Below are 19868 nucleotides of genomic sequence, written 5' to 3'. Positions count from 1 at the left end.
CAGAAAGCACTCCCTAACCAGCTTCCAGCAGGCTAAGCTAATCTCCACCACAGACCAGTTGCTGGGGAATCCAGCCTGCACCACCTTGTTCACTTTCCTACATCTTATCGACCAGCACTCTAAGGTGGTCTCCCTGATGTACAGTCCCGTCAGCAGTGACAGAGTATCAGTTGCTCAATATTCTTGTCAACACTAGGCATTTCCTGACTTTTATATTTTAAGGTCACCCTGTTGTGTAAGTAGTGTGTGTTAGCTTCTGTCACTATAACAGATAACTGAGATGACCAACCTACAGTGTGGAAGTACCCCAAAGGCCCATGTGCTAAATAAAGGTGTGGACACCAGCCTGCGGCACTACTGGGAGGTGAGGCCTAATGAAAGGAAGTTGTTATTGAAAGCAGGCTCCTAAAGGGGGTGTTAGAATCTCAGACCCTTCCTATCTCTCTTTTTGCTTCCTGATTGTGGAGAAGTGAGCACTTCCTACCTTGATGCACTGTTTTACCAAAGGCCCAAAGGCAACGGGGACTGAAACCTCTGAACCAAAACAAATCTTTCTTCCTTGTAAGCTGATTTATCACAGGTATTTCATCACAGTGATGGAAAGATACTAACACACCAATTTATAGAGAGAGAAGATTTTGGTCCATAGTTCTGGAGATTGCAGTCTGTGATCATTGGTCCTGCTGCTTTTTAGACCTGTGGCAAGGCAGGTCATCATGGCAGGAGCATGTAGTGGAACAAAACCACGCATATCATTGCCAGCAAGTAAGAAAACAAGGAGAGACCAATCAAGGACGCCCCCAGTGAAGTAATAAGGCTCCCAATAGGCCCTACCGCTCAACACCATCACCCTGGAATTACACTGTAACCACATGGGCTTTTGGGAGACATTTAAGATCCAAATGACCACAGTCGTAGTATCTCATGTGTGTTTAATTTGCACTTTCTTGATACATTTCCTTGTTGTATGTTTATTGGGTCACTTGGATATCCTTCTCTGTGAATTGTCTAAGTCTTTTACACATTTTTCTCCTGGGCTGTACGCCTTTTTGCTTGTGGATTTGCAGGTATTCTTGCTACAGTCTGGGCACAGGTCATGAATTGAATATATTGCGGCATTTATTCAGAGGCAGACTCAGAGTATGTCAGTGCCAGCACATGGTGTGTCCCAGAAAAAAATGAGCTACATGAATGGTTGATCCTGAAAATTCCTTTAAGGAAAGAGTGCTTGGGTAGGTGTGCTTTTAGAGGATATAATTGGATTTAGGTTACAGGTCCCGAAGAAAGGGAGACAGGACCTTCAAGATAATGCAAGAACTGTAAGACGCCTTGAAACCTCCCCACTCCTAGCCTGCAATTTCTGGCCATAGGCTTTTAAACCCTCAAGTTCTTTAAGGTAATTCCAAAATAATATTCAAAGAAAGTCCATGGAAGGTATAAAAGGCCCAGTCTGGTCTACGCGGTGAGGATTCGTAGCGAACCGGAGACCTAGGAGATACAACAGGTAAACAACGTAAGATCATTTCGAGTAGATCAGATAGACGTGAACTGAAGAAGTCCGACGTGGACACTGGGAGGACCAGTGCACTGATCCAGCAACTCCCAGACCAGGACACGAGAAAGGTCCCACCCTTGGCTCCGCCTCCAGCTTTGCATACCCTTCCTGATTGGTCGCTGGCGGCCAGCCCCACCCCGCAGGGCTGGCGACTCGGGAAGCTGCAGGCGGGCCCCGCCAAGATGCAGCGGCGGCTCCGGGTGTCGCCAGGCGGGCCCGGGATCGTGCGGGCCGGAGTCGGGCGGGGCGTGCGCACCGCGGCACCGGAGCACTCCTAACCCCTCGGATCTGCCGGCGGCCCCGGACCCTCTCCGCCGCCGTCCCGCCCGCCGTCCCCACCCCTTCACCCTTTGTGCCGCTGCCGCTCGGGGCCCCCAGCTGCGCCCGATCCCCGGCCGGGCGTGACCGCAGCGCCTCGCCAGGCCCGGGTGGGCGCCCGGCCGGCGGTGGATGGCGAGGGGGCGCGGCGAGGGCGGGGACGCGGCAGCCCGAGTGCGCGACGCGGGAGGCCCGGCCCGCCTCCGCCGCATTGTCCCGGGCCCCGCGTCCCGGCCCTGAGCCGCGCAGCCGCAGCGCCCGCCCACCACCGCCCGCAGGGCCATGCGGAGAGCGGCCGGGATGGAGGACTTCGCAGAGGAAGAGGAGCCCTGGTACGACCAGCAGGACCTGGAGCAGGGTGAGCGCGGCGGGCAGCGAAGGGGGTGAACCCCACGACCCCGCCGCCACTCCATTGTTGGGCGGTATCACCCCGGGAAGGGCTATGCAGGATCTGGTGCGCCCGACTCCTAGGAGTGGTGCGTCCGCGGGAAGGGGACGCGGAGACAGGGCCGCTGGCCGGGACGGACCGAGGAGACCTGCAAAAGTGGGGGCGGGGGTGATCCTTAGCTCTCCAGTCGACGGGGCATCCATCACCTATCTCTCCTACCTCAGCTTAGAGGCACCAACTGCCCAGGTCCCCCTCGTACGGCTGGCCCCTGGCTGGAAATCTTTGGAGGCCCGAGGATGCTGTGTACAGAGGGACAGAGTTTCATTTCAAATCCAGCAGCACTTATTCCTGCCAGGACTTCTGAGCTTTTAAGACTCCCAGGAAGTTTCTCCAACTCTCTTCTGTCTACTCAGGAAGGGGGTGGTGTGGGGACCATGCCAGGGAAGAAGCGGAAAGTGGAGTCTCCTCCATTCTGCCTTCCTGAGGGACAAGTTGCCTAGCCCCTCCCCTCCAGAAGCCCCTCCAAAACGGCTCAGGACTCAGAGAATCTGGTGTGGGGCCCAGAGTAAGCCACTTCCACATACCACCCCACCCCTCTATCTGAGGGCAGAAAGGACAACTGGAAAGGGGTCAGAAACTGGTGATGTGGTGGCCGAAGTGGCATGACTGGGAGCAGGGGTGGGGCTGTTGGGACAGGAAGGAGCCCTGAGAGGGTCAAGCCCAAGGCCTGCCAGAGCAGAGTCAGAGCTATCCTCTGCGGCCCCAGGGTGCCTCATTCTTGGAAGGGTCCAGGGAGAAGTGATCTTTCCACAGTCACCTGCAGGCCTGGATGGTGTGGGTACAAGCCTGGTGCAGTGTGTGTCATCACGCCTCAGTCTCCATCCCCTGGGGCCCCAGAGCTATGGCAGGAGGCATCCACCTATATCCTGGTGCCTTTGTTTCCTGGCCCTGACCCACTTCCCCACATAGCCAAGATGCACACGCAATGAGGCACTGTCCTTGAACTGTGGATTAATCAAGCCTCAGGGGGACCGATGTGGCATGGAGGGTACTGGGCTAGACCCTGCTGTGCTGTGTGCTCTGGACTCCAGCCTCAGCTCCCTGCAGTGAGATGCCCCACACTGGCTGCGACATACCCCTCCCCATGGACACTGTCCCCAAAACTTTCCATTTCCCAAACACCTATTCGTCCCACTTGAATGCCAGATATCATCTTGGGAGCTAGGAATAACCACAGCCATGACTGTCTCAGCATACCTGGGTGAGTGGAAGAGGCCTGCTGGTAACAAAGCATCAGTGGTCCAGCATTAGGGGATGCCTTCCTGGAAGAGGCAGGATTAGAAGGCAAGATCAGAAGCTGAGTTCTGGCGAAGATGGCCTCCCTGGGAAACAGATGCTGATACTGTTGCAGTCTCATTTAGTTCCTGTGCCCCTAATGAAGGTTTGGCACTGTGCCCGGCCCAGATGTGGGAAGAAGTAACCAGGGAGTAGGGGTGGGAGATACACGGCTTCTGGGGAGGGAGAGGTACGGAGATTCCTGTAGGGCTGAGCAGCTATGATCTGGGGTCTTGTGGGTGATGGGCCTCAGTTCTTGGGCCCTGCTGATCTGCAGCACCAGTGGTAACTGCAGCCTAGGAACAAGAAGGAAACCAGTAGCAAGATAGTCATGGAAGAAACTGGAGTTTTCCACCAAAAACCAAGTGTCTGCTTACCATGGGCCAGGTGCTAAGCTGATCCTGAACACCTGGGGACATAATCTGTGCCCTCAGGGGCTTGCACATTCCAGCAGAGAAGACAGAAATGGGATCAAACTAACAACTGTGTCCCAGTAGTTCTGCAGGCTCCTCAACCCAGAGACAGGGAGAACAGAGACTCAGAAAGGTTTGACCCCAGTCTCCTGGCATGCCAGGGGGAGGGATGCTTGTACCAAGACCTGGAGCTATGTGCAAAGACTGACAGAGAGGTTAGGAGGCAGCAGAAGTCCCAGGCACAGCTATGGAGGCACCAGCCCCCACTCTGACCTTGGGGACCAGGCACAGAGAGCTGGATGGTGGGGTGAGGCACTAGCCAAAGGACACCACACTGGGGGTGGGGATCAGCTGACTGATGCCTCCCCCTTCCCTTCACCTAGTCCCCAAATTGTCATCTGCACAGCAGTTCCCTGGTGCCCTCTGGGTGGCGCAGGGAGTGGTTTTCTCATCGTCCATCTGGTCTCCCTCTGAGTCTGTTTTCCTGTGCCCCCAGGGCAAGCCTGGACTTCACTTCCCAGAAGCTTGGCCTTGGAGATCCTGTCTTTGATTGGAAGGAGATGGTTGGGACAGGCATAGCCCTAGGTGCACTGTGCTCCTTCTGCCCACTACCATGAGCAACTGTAAAAATAGAAGAAGCCATTAATTATTAAGCACTGGCCTCTCTCTGCCCACCTTCTTCCCCCGCCTTAGACCCGGTGTAGCAGGCCCTGAGGACAACTCTGTCCAGGCAGTGGGGCGGCTGCTGAGTCACAGAGTTGAAGTCATGATACCTCCCCTCTCCTCCCCTGCCTAGCCCGACCTTGAGTCCTCAACCTCAGGGGAGCTTTGACATGGCAAGAGAGGACTATCCTTCCTCTACGCTGGTTACCCAAATGTGACCTGACCCCAATTCTGTAGACCCCAAGTTTCTGACATTTGTGCCGTGAACACTGAGCAGGACCTCTTAGCCCTACCAGTTTACAGCTGGTGTCCTCCATCTCCACCCCACACCCTTGACTTTTGTCTCTTCCCTGTGCCTTTCCCACCTCTCTGGTCCAAGTCTGTTGTTCCACCTCACTGACCCCAGTCAGGCAGAGCAGTGTGATTTTAAAGTTTCTTTTCTTTCTTTCCTTCCTTTCTTCCTTCCTTCCTTCCTTCCTTCCTTCCTTTCTCCTTTCTTCCTGTCACTCTTCCTCTCTTCCTTTCTTTTCAGTACTAGGGATTGAACCTAGGATCTTCACATTAAGCTACATCCCCAGCTCTTATTAAAATTTTCTTTATTTAAAAAAGAAAAGAGGGCCGGGGATTTAGCTCAGTGGTGCTGCCACCTGCCTCAAAAGCGTAAGGTCCCAAGTTCAATCCCTGGTACCAAAGGGGGGAAAAAAAAAGAATGAAAGAAAAGAAAACACCAAACAAAAAGAAAAACATTTTTTTTAAATTTTGAGACAGGATCTCACTGTCAGCAAATTGCCCAGCCTGGGCTCCAACTTGTGATCCTCGTGCCTTAGCCTCCTAGCCTCCCAGAGTGCTGGGATTTCAGGTTTCTTTTCAGACACCCCTGGGGCTCACTGCCACTCCCTCTCAAGCCTCTGGGGCATTGCTTCATATAAAACCACTAAAGTCCCCTGCTTGAAGGAGACCCCAGAAAATCCCAAGGTCCAGGCAGGGGAGGGAGCTATCAGGCCAGAGTCAGTACCTTCCCTGGCTAGGTCCAGTGTGGCCACTGATCTGTGAGAGGCTGTTTGCCGCTCGCCCCCACGCCCTGCTTAACTCACTCCCTCTGTGGAGCCTGGGGCCAGCCCCGGCCCACAGCAAGCTGGTGTGCTCACCTAGCACTTGGCTCCACGAAGCCCCCCCCCCCAGCCTCTGCTCCTCCTGCAACCCCACAGGCAGCTGTCAGCTTAGCTGGCATTGTGTGTGATCCAGTTTCCCTGAGTCAGTCTGAGATTCTCCCCACTGATCCCCAAACAGCTCCTGTTGTGTTTCCCTTCTTCCCCATCCCGGAATCACTAGGTGGCCCGTATCACATTCGCTGCCTTCACGGAGCAGTCTCCACTGCCCCCTTTTGTGGTGAAGTGTATTCCGCCCCAGCCTGTGGGCAGCAGGAGTATCACACGTCCCTGATGTTGCAGGTGCACTTGGCTTTTGCTTCTCTCTCTCAGATTCTATGGTCTTAGATTCTGGTTAAGCTGCAGGAGCCCCATGCAGGCCACCTACATGGAGTCACGGCCTGTTCTCAGGCCACTTCCTGGTTCCGAGGACGGAAGCATTCAGAAGGATGGCCCTCTGTGCTTTTTTGTTTTTTCAGCTTTTTGAGAAAGGCTCTCACTAAGTAGGCCAGGCTGGCCTCAAACTCACGATCCTCCTGCCTCAGCCTTCTGAATATCTGGGAATACAGGTGTGTGCCACCACACCTGGCTTCTTCTTCGTTTATACCGGAATTATTGGCTACTGTGTGAGGATGAGCTGAATGCTTGTCATCCTGTCACAGAAAATAGGAAAGTGGCCTTGCTCTCTCATTATGAACTAGCGGTGGCCCCAGTTATTGCCAAGCGTGAAATGTAACACAGGCCTGTAGTTCAGCACCCATAACATCCAACGTCATGCTTTGTAGGCACTGCCAGACATTTGCCTGACTTGCAATAAATAAATTCTCGCAGCAAGTGTCCACACTCCGTTACTAACTTCGTGTTGGGTGACTAGTACTCCTGAGCATCCTCAGCAGCAAGTTAATTGTCTGAGGCTAAAGATTTTCTTATATAGTTTATAAAAAGTAGTTGTGGATCCAGCGCCTGCCTTGCAAGCATAAGGTCCGAGTTCAATCCCCGGTAAACCCCCCCCCCCAAAAAGTAGTTGATCCCCGGTACCAAAAAGAAAAAAAAGTAGTTGTGCTTTTTTTTTTTTTCAAAGCTGCTTTCCTTTCCCCACCCTGGCACTAGAGTAGCAGCTGTGCTCTGCTTTCCCCAGACACCTCAGCACGAGGCCCTCCAGCTTTGGCCAGCCATGGAGACCTAACTCTGGCCGTTTCACTTCCCCGTTGTATTTATTTACTTTTCTTTTTGTGCACAGGGTCTCACTATGTAGTTCAGGTTGGCCTTGAACTCACTGTGTAGCCCAGGCTGACCTCAAATATGCAGTGATCTTCCTGCCTCCGCCTCCCAAGTGCTGAGATTACAGGTGTGCACCATCATGCCTTACCTGCTCTGGCTATTTCAAAAACTCAGCTCTGGGTATGGGAGCCGACCCAAGGTTTGTTCCTGATGGGTGACTTAACCTTTTGTTCAGGACTGGGAACTGCTCAGGCGCCTCTTTTTTTTTTTTAAGGTATTTTTTTTCCTAAAGATTGAACACAGGGTGTTTGCCCTAAGCTACATCCCCAGCCCTTTTTTTGTATTTTTTTTATTTTGAGACAGGGTCTCGCTAAGTCTGGGGCTGGAACTCTGATCCTCCTGCCTCAGCCTCCCAGATTGCTGGGATTACAGGCGTGCACCACCCTGCCTGGCTCCTCTGCCTTTCATATGGTGACGTCACTTCTGCCCCCTGCTTGGCTGAAAGTCAGCCAAGGCTCTTTTCTCAACTGCACTCCCAGAGTCCCTGCTCTCCAGGGCCCATCAAGAAAGGAGCCCCCTAGGGCCGGGGATTTAGCTCAGTGGCACCACACCTGCCTTGCAAGCACAAGGTCCTGAGTTCGATCCCCGGTACCACAAAAAAAAAGAAGGGAGCCTCCACCTCAGACCTATCTGATGTGTAGCAAATGGCTCTGTGGAACCAACCATATCAGTGAAACTTGCCAGGCGGGAATAAAGGCCCATCCATCCTCTAGGGACACCAAATTATCACTGTGTCTAGGAAAGGAAAGCATCAACGAGCTGAGTCCTTGAACCACAGCATACAGGCCCCGGTAGAATTGCCTTTACACATCTTACTCCAGATTTCCACCATTAGCTTAGATTGAGAACATTTTAAGAAATAGCCTCATAAAGTAAAAAAGACCAGGGCCAGGGATTTAGCTCAGTGGTTCCGGCGCCTGCCTCGCAAGCACAAGGTCCCAAGTTCAATCCCCAGTACCAAAAAAAAAGTAAAAAAAAGTCCAAACTTTTCCTGGTTTTGGCAGATCTAGAGGTACTTTAAGCATTATTTGGAAGCATGGTCACCAAAATATTAACAGCACCTCTCTCTGGGTGGTGTATTTTCCTTCTTCTACCCTATTTCTCCCCTCCTCCCACACCACACTGAATGTTCTGCTTTGTTTCATCAGCACTGGGGATTAAACCTGGGGGTGCTCTACCTATGAGCAGTGATACTGTGCCAGGTACCGTTCTAGAGCCTGGGGATATCAGTGGACAAAACGTAAAGATCCCTGTACTCTGAGCTCACAATCAATAGAGCGAGACGAATGAAATAAATGAGTATCTTTGATAATTTAGAGGGTACTAAACACTAGGGAGAAAAAGTAGGGGAAAGAAAGCAGGGCAGGAGAGGCTGTGATTTGAGTCATGTGGCTGGGAAAGACCCCGCTAGAGAAGATGATATTTAAGCACAGACTTGAGGGAGGAAAAGAAGTGTATCTGGGCAAGGACATCATGGAGGGAAGTGACAGCAGTACTAAGACTTAGCTCTGGCTTCTACCTCCTCCTAGGCCTGAAGGCTCCCTAGGAGCAGCCTGCCTGGGAGTCCCCCCGGCCCAGCCCAGAATGAATGCCTGGAGCATTAGTGGGAGCCCTCTGACTGTCTCACATTGCTGTGTCCCCCATTCTGGCCCCCTCTCTAGACTTGCACTTGGCTGCAGAGCTGGGGAAGACGCTGCTGGAGAGGAACAAGGAACTGGAGGAGTCCCTGCAGCAGATGTATTCCACCAACGAGGAGCAAGTGCAAGAGATTGAGGTGAAGGCTCCCCCTACCCATCAAGTGCCCTTGGCCTGGATGCACCTTTGTGCAACTTTGCAAAAGGTACCCTCTTAGTAGACACAGGCTTGGTCCAACCACCTTGAGCAGGTCATAACCTGTAAACTATCCCGGGCAGCCCTATTGGTCCTCTGTCTCTACGAGTGGGAGGAAACATTTACCCCTGACCCATTCTAAAGTTTACTCCAGTCCACCCCTTGCCCCCTAGTACCTAACCAAGCAGCTGGACATGCTGCGGCATGTGAATGAGCAGCACGCCAAAGTGTATGAGCAGCTGGACCTGACAGCCCGAGACCTGGAACTGACCAACCAGAGGCTAGTGTTGGAGAGTAAGGCTGCCCAGCAGAAGATCCATGGGTAAGGGCTGGCCTGAGGCTGGGTGGGCAAGAGGAAGGCCTGGGCCTGGGTACCCCTGGCTATACAGACTGGGGGCCGGGGGGTCTTAGGCATTTCTCCCAGTGGCCCAGGATGAGGACCCTGGGATGGTAGTTTGCCCTTATCAATTTTGCATGGCTTGACATTCAGCCCTCAACCCTTCTTTAACTACCAGTTAGGTACCAGGTTTTAGGAACTGGGAATACAATCGTGGGGATGCAGAGACTGCCCTGCCCTGCAGGAGCTCAGAGCTGAGAGTAGGCAGAGATGCAGGGTGCCACGATAGAGGAGTGTACAAGGAACTGAGAGGGCCACGTGAGGAGTGATCAGCTTGGCCTGGGAGATATGGAAGAAGGGTAGCTCCTAGGGCTGCAGAGAGTTCCCTACCTGACTTCAGACAGAATAGCCCGAAGTTGCCCGTCTGTCGCCAGCCTCATGTCCCTTCATCTACAGGGAGCCAGGGCTGCAGTGAGGAGAGCTGTCCTTTTAAAACTTTTCCCATAGCCAGTTGTGGTGACACACATCTATAATCCCAGCACTCTGGGAGGCTGAGACAGGAGGATCACAGGTTAAAGCCCAGCCTGGGTTTAATGACTTAGTGAGACTCTGTCTCAAAAAAAAAATTAAAAAGCATGGGGATGTAGCTCAGTGCAAAAGCCCTGGGTTCAATCCCCAGTACCACAAAAGAAAAATAAATTTTAAAAAATGAAAAAGAGCTGAGATGTAGCCCACTGTGAAGGCCTTGGCTTCAATCCCCAGTGCTGCAAAAAGAAAAAAACCCCATGTGTTCCCCCACACCCCAACTCCAGGCTGACAGAAACGGTGGAGCGTTTGCAGGCCCAGGTGGAGGAGCTACAGGCCCAGGTGGAGCAGCTTCGGGGTCTGGAGCAGCTGCGTGTGCGCCGGGAGAAGCGGGAACGCAGGCGAACCATCCACACCTTCCCCTGCCTCAAGGAGCTGTGCACCAGCCCACGGTAGGTGAGGGCCTGGTGTCTCGGAGTCCTGGGACTGCCATGCGGGGGAGGAAGGAGGAGATGGACACCAGGCAGCAGGTGGGAAGAAGGGCGGGGCCTTGTTCAGATCATCAGTGAGGCTGTCTCTAGGGCAGTTACAACAGCTGCACTGGCTGTGCGCCACTACGGGGCTAATCTAACGTGTATCACCTACTTCGAAGTGTGTTTTGTTCAGACCACTACTCAGATGAGAAAATTGAAGCTCATGGGTTATGTGTCTTATCCAACGTCATGTGTTTAGTAAGAGGCATGGCCAGGCTTCTAATGCAGGAATGGTTAAAGCACTGTACCTTTCAGTTCCAATTAAATCTAAGAAAGAAAGAGAGAAAGAAAGGGAGAAAGGGAGAGAGGCAGGAAGGAAAGGAGGAAGGAAGGAAGAAGAGAGGAAGAAGAAAAGGAAAAGAAAAGAAAGGAAAAGAGAGAAAATGCAGCCTGGTGGTGTAGCTCGTGATAGAGTGCTTGCCTAACATATATGATGTCTTGGGTTCAATCCCCAGCACCGTGGGATGGGGGGACAGATTTTATTTTGTGGTACTGGGAATTGAACCCAGGGCCTTCATACTGAGCTATATCCCAGGCCCTATATCCCTTTTCTTAAGTTTTGAGACAGAGTCTCACTAAGTCAATAAATTGCCCAGACTTAATTCCAACTTTCAATCCTCCTGCCTCAGGCTCCAGAGTACTGGGATTACACGTATGCATCTCTACACCTAGCTCAGATCATGTATTTAGTGGGTGTTTTAATACAGTCCTTAGTCAGGCGTGGTGGTGCACACCTGTAATCCCAGCTCTTGGGAGGCTGAGACTGGACAATCAGCACGAGTTCAAGGCCAGCCTAAACTACATAGCATGACCCTGTCTCAAAAACCAAAAAAATAAAAATAAAAAGTAGAGGCCCGGGGATTTAGCTCAGTGGTTGTGGCACCTGCCTTGCAAGCACAAAGTCCCGAGTTCGATCCCCAGTACCAAAAAAAACCCCCAAATTAAACAAAAATAAAAAATAGAGTTCTTGGACAGAATAACAGAAGGGAGGTTAACAGAGGAGGGCAACTGTATGGAAACCATAGCATCGTAGGGTTGCACCATCCCTAGGCCAGGTGAGGGAGATTACCAGAAGTTAGCAGGTATGCAGAGGGCTACCTGGCTGGACCATCCAGGGACAAGACCTGGGGAGAAAACACCCCTGTTTACCATTGCAGAGCTAGGAGACAGCAGGAACGCTGGCTGAGGCCATCGCCATGGTCAGCCTACAGGGCCAGAGGGGTAAGGATGATTGGGAGCACAGACAGAATAGCCAGCCGGGTATCTGGGGCTGGGCTGGAAGCCCTGGCCCGTGACAACCTTCCCCTCTGCCCCACAGGTGTGAGGATGCCTTCCGCCTCCACAGCTCCTCCCTGGAGCTGGGCCCTCGACCCCTGGACCAGGAGAATGAGCGGCTGAAGACCCTGGTGGGGGTCCTGAGATCCCAGGTGAGCCAGGAGCGCCAGCGCAAGGAGCAGGCAGAGCGTGAGTACACGGCCGTGCTGCAGGAGTACACGGAGCTGGAACGGCAGCTCTGCGAGATGGAGGGCTGCCGCCTTCGCGTGCAGGAGCTGGAAGCCGAGCTTCTGGAGCTGCAGCAGATGAAGCAGGCCAAGACCTACCTGCTGGGCCGGGATGACCACCTGGCCGAGGCACTGCTGGCACCACTCACTCAGGCCCCTGAGGCTGACGACCCCCACCCAGGCAGCGGGGGCGACTGTGGCACTCAGGACGGTGTCTCCTCGCCCACCGCCTCCCCAGGCCACGCGGTGCGCAAGAGCTGCAGCGACACGGCACTCAACGCCATCGTGGCCAAAGACCCCGCCGGCCGGCACGCAGGCAACCTCGCACTTCACGCCAACAGCGTGCGCAGGCGCGGCATGTCCATCCTGCGGGAGGTGGACGAGCAGTACCACGCGCTGCTGGAGAAGTACGAAGAGCTGCTGAGCAAGTGCCGGCAGCACGGGGCGGGGGTGCGGCACGCAGGCGTGCAGACCTCAAGGCCCATCTCCCGAGACAGCTCTTGGAGGGACCTTCGCGGGGGTGAGGAAAGCCAGGGGGAGGCCAGGACGGGGGAGAAGAGCCTGAGCCAGCACGTGGAGGCCGTGGACAAGCGGCTGGAGCAGAGCCAGCCTGAATACAAGGCGCTCTTCAAGGAGATCTTTGCCAGGATCCAGAAGACCAAGGCTGACATCAATGCCACCAAAGTCAAGACACACAGCAGCAAGTGACCCTTTCGTGGCCTGATCCTCTCTGGGCTCCAGGCCATGGGGTCCCTCATGGTTGAACCACGCAGCCTGTGGCAAATAAGAGAGTCCTTTAGCAGCAATATATTCCAGCAGGTGGCCTCTCCATCAGTGTGCAAGGAACAAAGCCCTTCTGATCTGGGGACGCTCCATGCTTCTGGTCTCCCACTTCCGCCTGATGGATGGAAAAGGCCACCCACTTCCGCTTGAAGGCACAGCTCAGTTTCAAAGCCAAACGTCCCCACTACCCTGGGGTTCCCCACCACTCCCTGCTTCTGGCTTCCAGACCCTGGGCCTCATCCTCAGATGGGGCCAGGCTTCTGGAAGCCATTCCGGATGAGCTCGCTTTTTTGTTGTTGTTCTTGTTGTTGTTGTTTTTCCAAATTCAGCTTTTCTGCAAGATTTGCAATGCAAGGTCTTCTTTGACCGCTTGCCACAACTGGAAACACTTGAAAGGGAACCCCAAGAGCCAACTGTTGCAGGTTCCTAGGGTCTCCTGGACCACCCACTGCTTTGTGCCAGCCGTGATGCGCTGTCATTCCCTTAACACACCACCTGTCCCTCCCCCAGAGTCCTGAGCAGGTCACAGATGGCCCTTGCTTTCCAAAGCAGGAAGCCTGGCCCTGGCCTTGAGTGCCCCACTCCAACCCTGGCAAGAACCCCCGGCCCACTGCAGATCTATAGCCAATCAGAAGAGGGGTCCAAGGAGCCCCTTGACAGCCATACATAAGGGGTACCCCCATTTCCCTCAGAGCCAGCCTCCCCAAGTTCCAGCCCCAGAAGTGCTTTCTGGAGATAAGCCTTCCAGGGGCCAGGATGGAGGGAACACCCACCCCATGTCCGCCAACGCCACCTCTGCCTCCCTTCTCTGTACCTGTCCCCATCTCAGGGACCATGATGTCTCATTCACTCCACATTGGCTACAGGCCAGCCCTGATGCAGGCCCCATCTGCAGCCCCCAGGATGTCCTGGGCGTGTGCCACCAGCCAGCGACCCCAGTGTCCATCCCTGATCCTCTTTGCTGGGGTCTGGCCAAGATTTTCACCCACACTGAATAGTACTGAATTGGGATGGGGATAAGGAACAAGTTCCTTCCTTCCCTCCTGTAAAATGCCTGCTCTTTACCTCCTACCTTTGTGGAGGCTTCTGAGGCCCCAGCTTGATCGGGGCGTCGGTCTTTTGGTGTAAGGCTTCATAGAGTCAGACTTCAGCTGAGAGATGCCCAGTTCCCCAGCTTACCCTCTGCAGCCCTTCAGGGCTTTGGTTCCTCCTGCCATCCTTCCTGGGACCCTAGAAATCAGGGGAGCCGTACAATCCGGTGGAAGGCAGCAGCCCTGGCCTCTGTGCTGGGAGCCCAGAGGGAACCTTCATGCCTTATTTATTTCTAATGGGTAAAGGGGTTTTCTTAACAAGCACGCCTGACAGCCCTGGAGATGCACCCATGCTCCTGGCGGCACTGTGATGTGAGCTGGCGGCTGCGTCTTTCTGTTTGTGCAACCTAGAACCTTTATGTCCTTGGGGCTGGGCAGCTCCTGGCCCTCCATGTGTGTCTGTCATCTGGGGGAGATGGGGGAAGGGGAAGCGCTGGCCTCTTCACTCCCCAGCTCTGTAGCAGCCAACCAGCGTCACCTTTGAAGTACACAAGAGGAAATATATTTACAAATGCTTTATTCTCTTCTTTAATAAAAAAAGTGTACCAGTATTCTAAAAGCATAAATGGCCCTGGAGCCAACGACTGTGCGTCTCATGTGCCTGCCCTCTGCCATGCACTGCAGGGGAGGAGGGAAGGATCTGAGCTCTGCTCCCCGGAGGCCTTACCTGTGAGGCTGCTGAGCGGCCCCCCCCAAGTTCACAGCCATGCCCTGCTCCCCTCCGAACAACTCAATACGGCAGGGTCCCAGAGGTCTCTGGCTCCCGGTCCTTTGGAGTTCACGTTCTGGTGTGGGGAGATTCCTCCCCCCAAAATCAGCTTTAAAAAGTTTAAAAAAGGGTGATAGGAAAATTGGGGCAAAAGATAGTGCTACATCCCTAGAGCACATGTGCCCAACGGGGTGGACAAAAATTTTTTAAATATTAATTTCAGCCAGGTGTGGTAATGTAAACCTAGCACTCCCAGCACTTGGGAGGTTAAGGTGGGAGGGTCCCAAGTTTAAGGCCAAACTGGGCTACGTAGTGAGTTTAGCAACCTGGACTACAAGGGAAGAAATGACTCAAAAAGTTAATCTTTTGTTTTGGTACCAGGGATCGAACTTGGGTCCTTTCAAAAAGTTAATCTTGGGCCGGGGATTTAGCTCAGTGGTTTCGCTGCCTGCTGCGCAAGCCCGAGGACCCGAGTTCGATCCCTGGTACCAAAAAAAAAAACCCAAAAAAGTTAATCTTATATGTACATATGTGTGTATATGTTAGATGTGTATGTATATATTATATATAATATATGTCTACTAGATATATCATCTAATTATATCAGTTAATATAGCATATACCTAAAATACATATCCTAGATAAAGAGACATACAGTGTACCTATGGTGTTAAAATCTCACGGTGGCCTTTTCACCATGATGGCACCAAAAGGAAGGAAGCTCCTGCTCCTCCTGAAGCTGAAGCCAAAGCAAAGCCTTTGGACTCCAAGAGGGTACGCCGAGAAGTGGCCCCAGCCACAGGAAAAGATCAGCAGTGCCTCATCTTCTAGCTGCCCAAGCTAGAAGAGCAGCCCTGGGAAAAAGCAGCTTGAGCACTGTGCCGTTAAGTCCCCTCAGCTTGGGACTCAACATGGAGAAGACAGAAGACGGCACATTTGTGTTCCTTGTGGCTGCCAAGGCCAATAAGCACCAGGTCACACAGGCTGTGAAAAAGCTCAATGACAGCAAGGCCAAGGGCAACATGCATCGAGCCTGGTGGAGAGAAGAAGGCACCTGCTGACTGATTATGACACTGTGGATGTTGCCAACAAAATTGAGATCGCTAAACTTGAGTCTAGCTGACATGCTAAATACACACTTTCTTTTTTCACTATAAAAACTTTGGGGAGGGGGTGGGCATGGTGACACACTCCTGTGATACCAGCACTCTGGGAGACTGAAGCAGAAGGATCAAAAGTTCCAGTCCAGCCTGGGCAATCTGGCAACTTAACAATTTAGTGAGACCCTGTCTCCAAAAAATTTAAAAGCGGCTAGGGATGCCAGTGTGAAGGCCTGGGTTCAATCCCCAGTCCTGGAGGAAAAAAATCATGGAGGGGGGACAACTGGGAGAAAAAAATGTCTATAGGCTCTTCCCAGGTAGACAGGGAGTGTGGTAATGAACAAAGAAGGTTGAGAAGCTGAACAAGACTGATCAGGAGCATCCGCATGGTGTGAGGATTTAACTGAGAGCAGAGGCTGGGAAGCAAGCAGGGGGAAGAAGGTGAGGCCTAGGAAGTGGCTGGGCCTCATGAGGGCCCTGTAGACCAGGGGAAGGCTCAGGCCTCCTGAGTGCAATGAGAAGTGATGGCAGGGTTTCTGAGCCTGTATAAAGGGGGCAGTTGTGGTTTAAAAAGCTTTCCCAGACCACTACATGGAGGTTGAGTGGTACAGAGAGAGGGAGAAGGAGGCTGATGCCCTAAGGGACCACAAAGGAGGAGGCAGGCCAGTCTTTGGGGTGCTGCCCACTAGGGATATAGGAGAGTCATAAGAGTGAGAAGAGGAGCCGGGTGTGATGGCGCATACCTGTGATCCCAGTGCTCAGGAGGCTGAGGCAGGAGGACTGCCAGGAGTTCAAGCCCAGCCTGAACTGTACAACAAGACCCTGTTGCCTGAAAAAAAAAAAAAAAAAAAGTAAGAAGAGGGCCATCTCCTAGTGTTCTGGGCTTTAGAAATTCCATCTTCTTTTCAGTATACATTAAAAGAACCTCACAATTCCCACCCTTTCCCAGAGAGAGACCTGTCTCATCCCCATATCACTGGGGTATGGAGATGAGCTTGTCATCTGGGACCTGCCACCTCCAACATTTCAGCAATTCCACTCTCTTGGTGCAGATGAGCTGAGAAAATCCTTGGGTTTTCTGTTTACCTCGATGTAAAATAAGTGTGCTTTTTAAAATTTCCCATGCCCCACCTTGGCATCTCCAAGTCTGGACAGACTAGTCTCCCCAAGTGTAGATGTCTGAGGCCCAGAAACATGCCTGTGGGTTTGGATCAACGGACCACCTCGGAGGCTGAAGAAGTAGCTTGGTGGCACCTGCCTAGTGTGCATGAGGCCCTGGGCTCCATCCCTACCACTGCGGGGCAGGGCGGGGGGGGGGGGGGATCTGCTGTCACTCACACTGCCAACCCACCCACCCCTCCTTTCAAAGGACACCCCTGTGCTGGTGGACCTCTCTCTACCTGCTCACACAGAGCAGTCAGAACGGAGAAGCAAGGAAAGCTCTCCGAAGCCATTTATAACCAGCCTCCCTGCTCCCTTGGCATTTGTCTGTTTTTGTGGTGCTGGGCATTGAACCCAGGGCCTCACACATGCTCAGCAAGTGCTGTGTGACTAATCTACACTCTCAGCCCTCTCTGTCCTCTCCCTTGGCTTTTCTCCTGCCCCTTCTTCCCTTCTGATCACCACCTGGAGCCTAGCTGGCAGATACTCCCTGCTGCCTCCCGGGTTCTCCAGCTATCTCCTTTGCTGAACTGACACCTTCCCCATTTCCAAGGCCAAACTCACAGAACCACCATGATGGGGGAATTGGCCACCCAGGCCCACCTAGACCCTCACCCAAAACTAGGCTGAAAGCCCCAGGGGTTGGCTATTTTCAGTGAACCAGACAGACAAGCTAGTGGTAAAGGAAGTAGGGGCAGCTTTGCCAACTCACTCATGCCAGAAAGCATGCTGTGGAAAGCAGGAAAAAGGGTCAGGATAGAGCTACGTAGTCAGACTGGATTTTCTACCCCAGAACTACAGAGAAAATAGCTAATAGTCAGCAGGACTCTAAAAGAAAAAGAAGGTGGCAGTTAATTTTTGGTGCATGCTGACTTTGTGCCAGTCACTGTGTTGAGTGCTTTACCTGTGTTCAATACCCTCAAGAATTTCATGAGGCAGCTATAAAATCTGTTTTGCTGATCAGGAAATGGAGACTTAGAGGGCAAGTTATAATTCAAGATCACAGAAATATGCAAACTCAGGCCTGGCTGATTCCACTATGCCTGGCCATCCATTCCCTATGTCCACATAATGTTAAGCTGGGAAAAGCCTCTAATCTAAGGCACTCGGGGATAAAAAGAAAGGGAAATTTGGGTTGGGGAATTAGCTCAGTGGCACCTCACCTGCCTCACAAGCGCAAGGTCCTGAGTTTGATCCCTGGTACTGGGGGGAAAAAAAAGGGAAATTCCACGGAGCCTTCCGCACACCAGGTGTACCCCAACACACAGGCCACAGAGAAGGGCTGGTGTCTGCAAGGTCCTCAGCTCCCAGGAATGTCTTAGTGATTCTGATTCTTTACCCTTTCTTTCTCTCCTTTCTCTCTCTCCCATGAATGTTCCCTTCCTGGGGCACCAGCTCAACCTATGGAGGACCAAGAGGGAAAGGAGAACTCTGGCCTCCCTTTCAGGGCCTGCTTTTCTAAAGGAACAGGTGGCCCCTCTCCCAGCAGGGCCCCCACTCTGGGTGGTTCCTGGCATGGGCAGGTGAGAGGAGCCTGCCAGCTGCTCTTCTCTCCACCGCAGGGCAGCTTGTCTCATTCTTTCCTCTACCCCCATCTTTCCCAGAATCCAGGCCACCAGATGGCCTAAGCAGGCTGTGTTTATTTGGGGCCATGGAAATCTGCAGCTTCCTATTCCTGCGGCTCTGGGTCAGGTGCAGGCTGGAGCCCAGCCTGAGAGCAAAGATGCCTTGGAAAGGCTCTGACTTTATTACTCATAATCCTCAGCCCTAGACCTGAGCGAGCACCTGGCTTTGCTTCTCTGAGCAGCTTATTCCAGTCACCATGGAGATGTCTCTGTTTCCTCTGGGATCTTGGGACTAAATCAGGGCACAAACCAGGAGACTCTCCTTCCAGCCTACAACTCAAAAGGAGATTACAAAGAGAATAAAATGGTTTCTTCTCTCAATGATGTTGAGATGGCAACGGCTTGACTCAATGACAATTTCCTGTTTCATCAGCTAGGATCCCCAAGGGATAGTTAAAATCTCCCAGGGGCACATTTTCCTAGGTAATTATGCATTTTCCTAAAAATAGAACTCTCCATTAAGAAACCACAAGCATTACTAATAATTACTAAGCTTTACTGAGTTGTTTACTCAGTAAAGCTGGGGGGGGGGGGGTCGGCGTTTCGGAAACATTTCCATCTGTGACCTGCCTCCCCTTTTGCACAGCACTACACATGAGCCTTCCCAACCCACACTTCTGCTGGAGGGTGGGGGGGCATGGGCCATCTTGTGCTCAGACCTGAAGCTCTCACTCGGCTTTATCTGCCCTCCCCAGCCCATCTATCTGCAATCAACTTTCAAAAAACACATTCCCACGGAATTCACTTGGTCAGTATTTGTGGAGTGCCCACAATGCACCGAGTACTGGATCCTTGGGATACAGCAATGTGCCAATCACGTCCTGGAGCTTACATTCTAGCTAGAAGACGGGCAATCAAATTAGAAAAATAAGATTCGTGGGCCTGGCATGGTGGCACATGCCTAGTAATGCCAGCAGTTGGGAGGCTGAGGCAAGAGGACTGCCACAAGTTTGAGGCCAGCCTAGGTTACAAAGTGAGTTCATGGCCAGCCTGATCCACATAGCCAGACTGTTTAAAAATCAAAAACAGGGCTTGGGATTTAGCTCAGTGGTTTTGCCGCCTGCTGCACAAGCGCAAGGACCCGAGTTCGATCTCCGGTACCAAAAATAAATAAATAAAATAAAATAAAATAAAAAACAAAAATCGTGGACTTGGGCCGGGGATTTAGATCAGTGGTTCCACCACCTGCCTCGAAAGCTCAAGATCCCGAGTTCGATCCCCAGTACCAAAAAATACATAGTTTTTAAAAAATCGTGGACTTAAAGCAAAGCATTAAAAGTAGGACGAGGAGCGAGAGCAGGAGGGTGGGAATTAACCAAAGCCGAGTAGAGAAGATCTTACTGGTGTGTTTAATTTGGGTGTTGGGTAGGAAGGAACCGACAGAAAGGAAGAGAAGCGATGTTGTTAAGGCACACGCGATCCGGACTTCTTTTTCACTGAGAGGTGCCCTTGTCTGATCCGCCCCAGCCAACGTGGCCTCCCTGAGGCAGGCGACCCGGAGCACCGCCGGGAAGAGCCTTGTTCGCCGTCTCCCGGAAGCGGGACTTAAAAGCCTCGCGGAACCAAATAAC

The 19868-nt window shown here is 52.6% G+C and overlaps 1 protein-coding gene and 1 long non-coding RNA gene across 4 annotated transcripts; one reads left to right on the top strand and one right to left on the bottom strand.

Moving 5' to 3' along the window:
• Positions 1 to 2049: 2049 nt before the first annotated feature.
• On the top strand, positions 2050 to 14768 carry Cdr2l (cerebellar degeneration related protein 2 like). 3 transcript variants are annotated; one of them, XM_004860625.4, is made up of 5 exons: positions 2050 to 2231; positions 8763 to 8941; positions 9105 to 9253; positions 10081 to 10245; positions 11645 to 14768. In XM_004860625.4, the coding sequence occupies exons 1-5, from the start codon at positions 2156 to 2158 to the stop codon at positions 12534 to 12536; spliced, it is 1461 nt and encodes a 486-aa protein (XP_004860682.1). In that variant the 5' UTR covers positions 2050 to 2155; the 3' UTR covers positions 12537 to 14768. The 3 variants fall into 3 exon arrangements, with proteins under 3 accessions (XP_004860682.1, XP_004860683.1, XP_087064641.1); XM_004860626.4 differs by having other exon boundaries at positions 2055 to 2231; positions 8763 to 8875; XM_087208515.1 differs by lacking the exon at positions 2050 to 2231 and adding an exon at positions 2244 to 7168.
• LOC110345078 (uncharacterized) lies at positions 14034 to 19796 on the bottom strand. Its single transcript, XR_002388128.2, has 3 exons — positions 19639 to 19796; positions 16255 to 16340; positions 14034 to 14180 (listed from the first exon to the last, which is right to left on the bottom strand). It is a non-coding gene; the product is annotated as an uncharacterized LOC110345078 (long non-coding RNA).
• Between the last annotated feature and the right edge of the window lie 72 nt (positions 19797 to 19868).

The sequence above is a fragment of the Heterocephalus glaber genome, unplaced genomic scaffold (assembly GCF_053883595.1).
Source record: "Heterocephalus glaber isolate CG9 unplaced genomic scaffold, H.glaber_assembly_v1.0 deba00000937, whole genome shotgun sequence".
NCBI classification, from domain to species: domain Eukaryota; kingdom Metazoa; phylum Chordata; class Mammalia; order Rodentia; family Bathyergidae; genus Heterocephalus; species Heterocephalus glaber.
The sequence above is the reverse complement of the archived record's forward strand: the minus strand, read 5'-3'. Positions and strand labels throughout refer to the sequence as shown.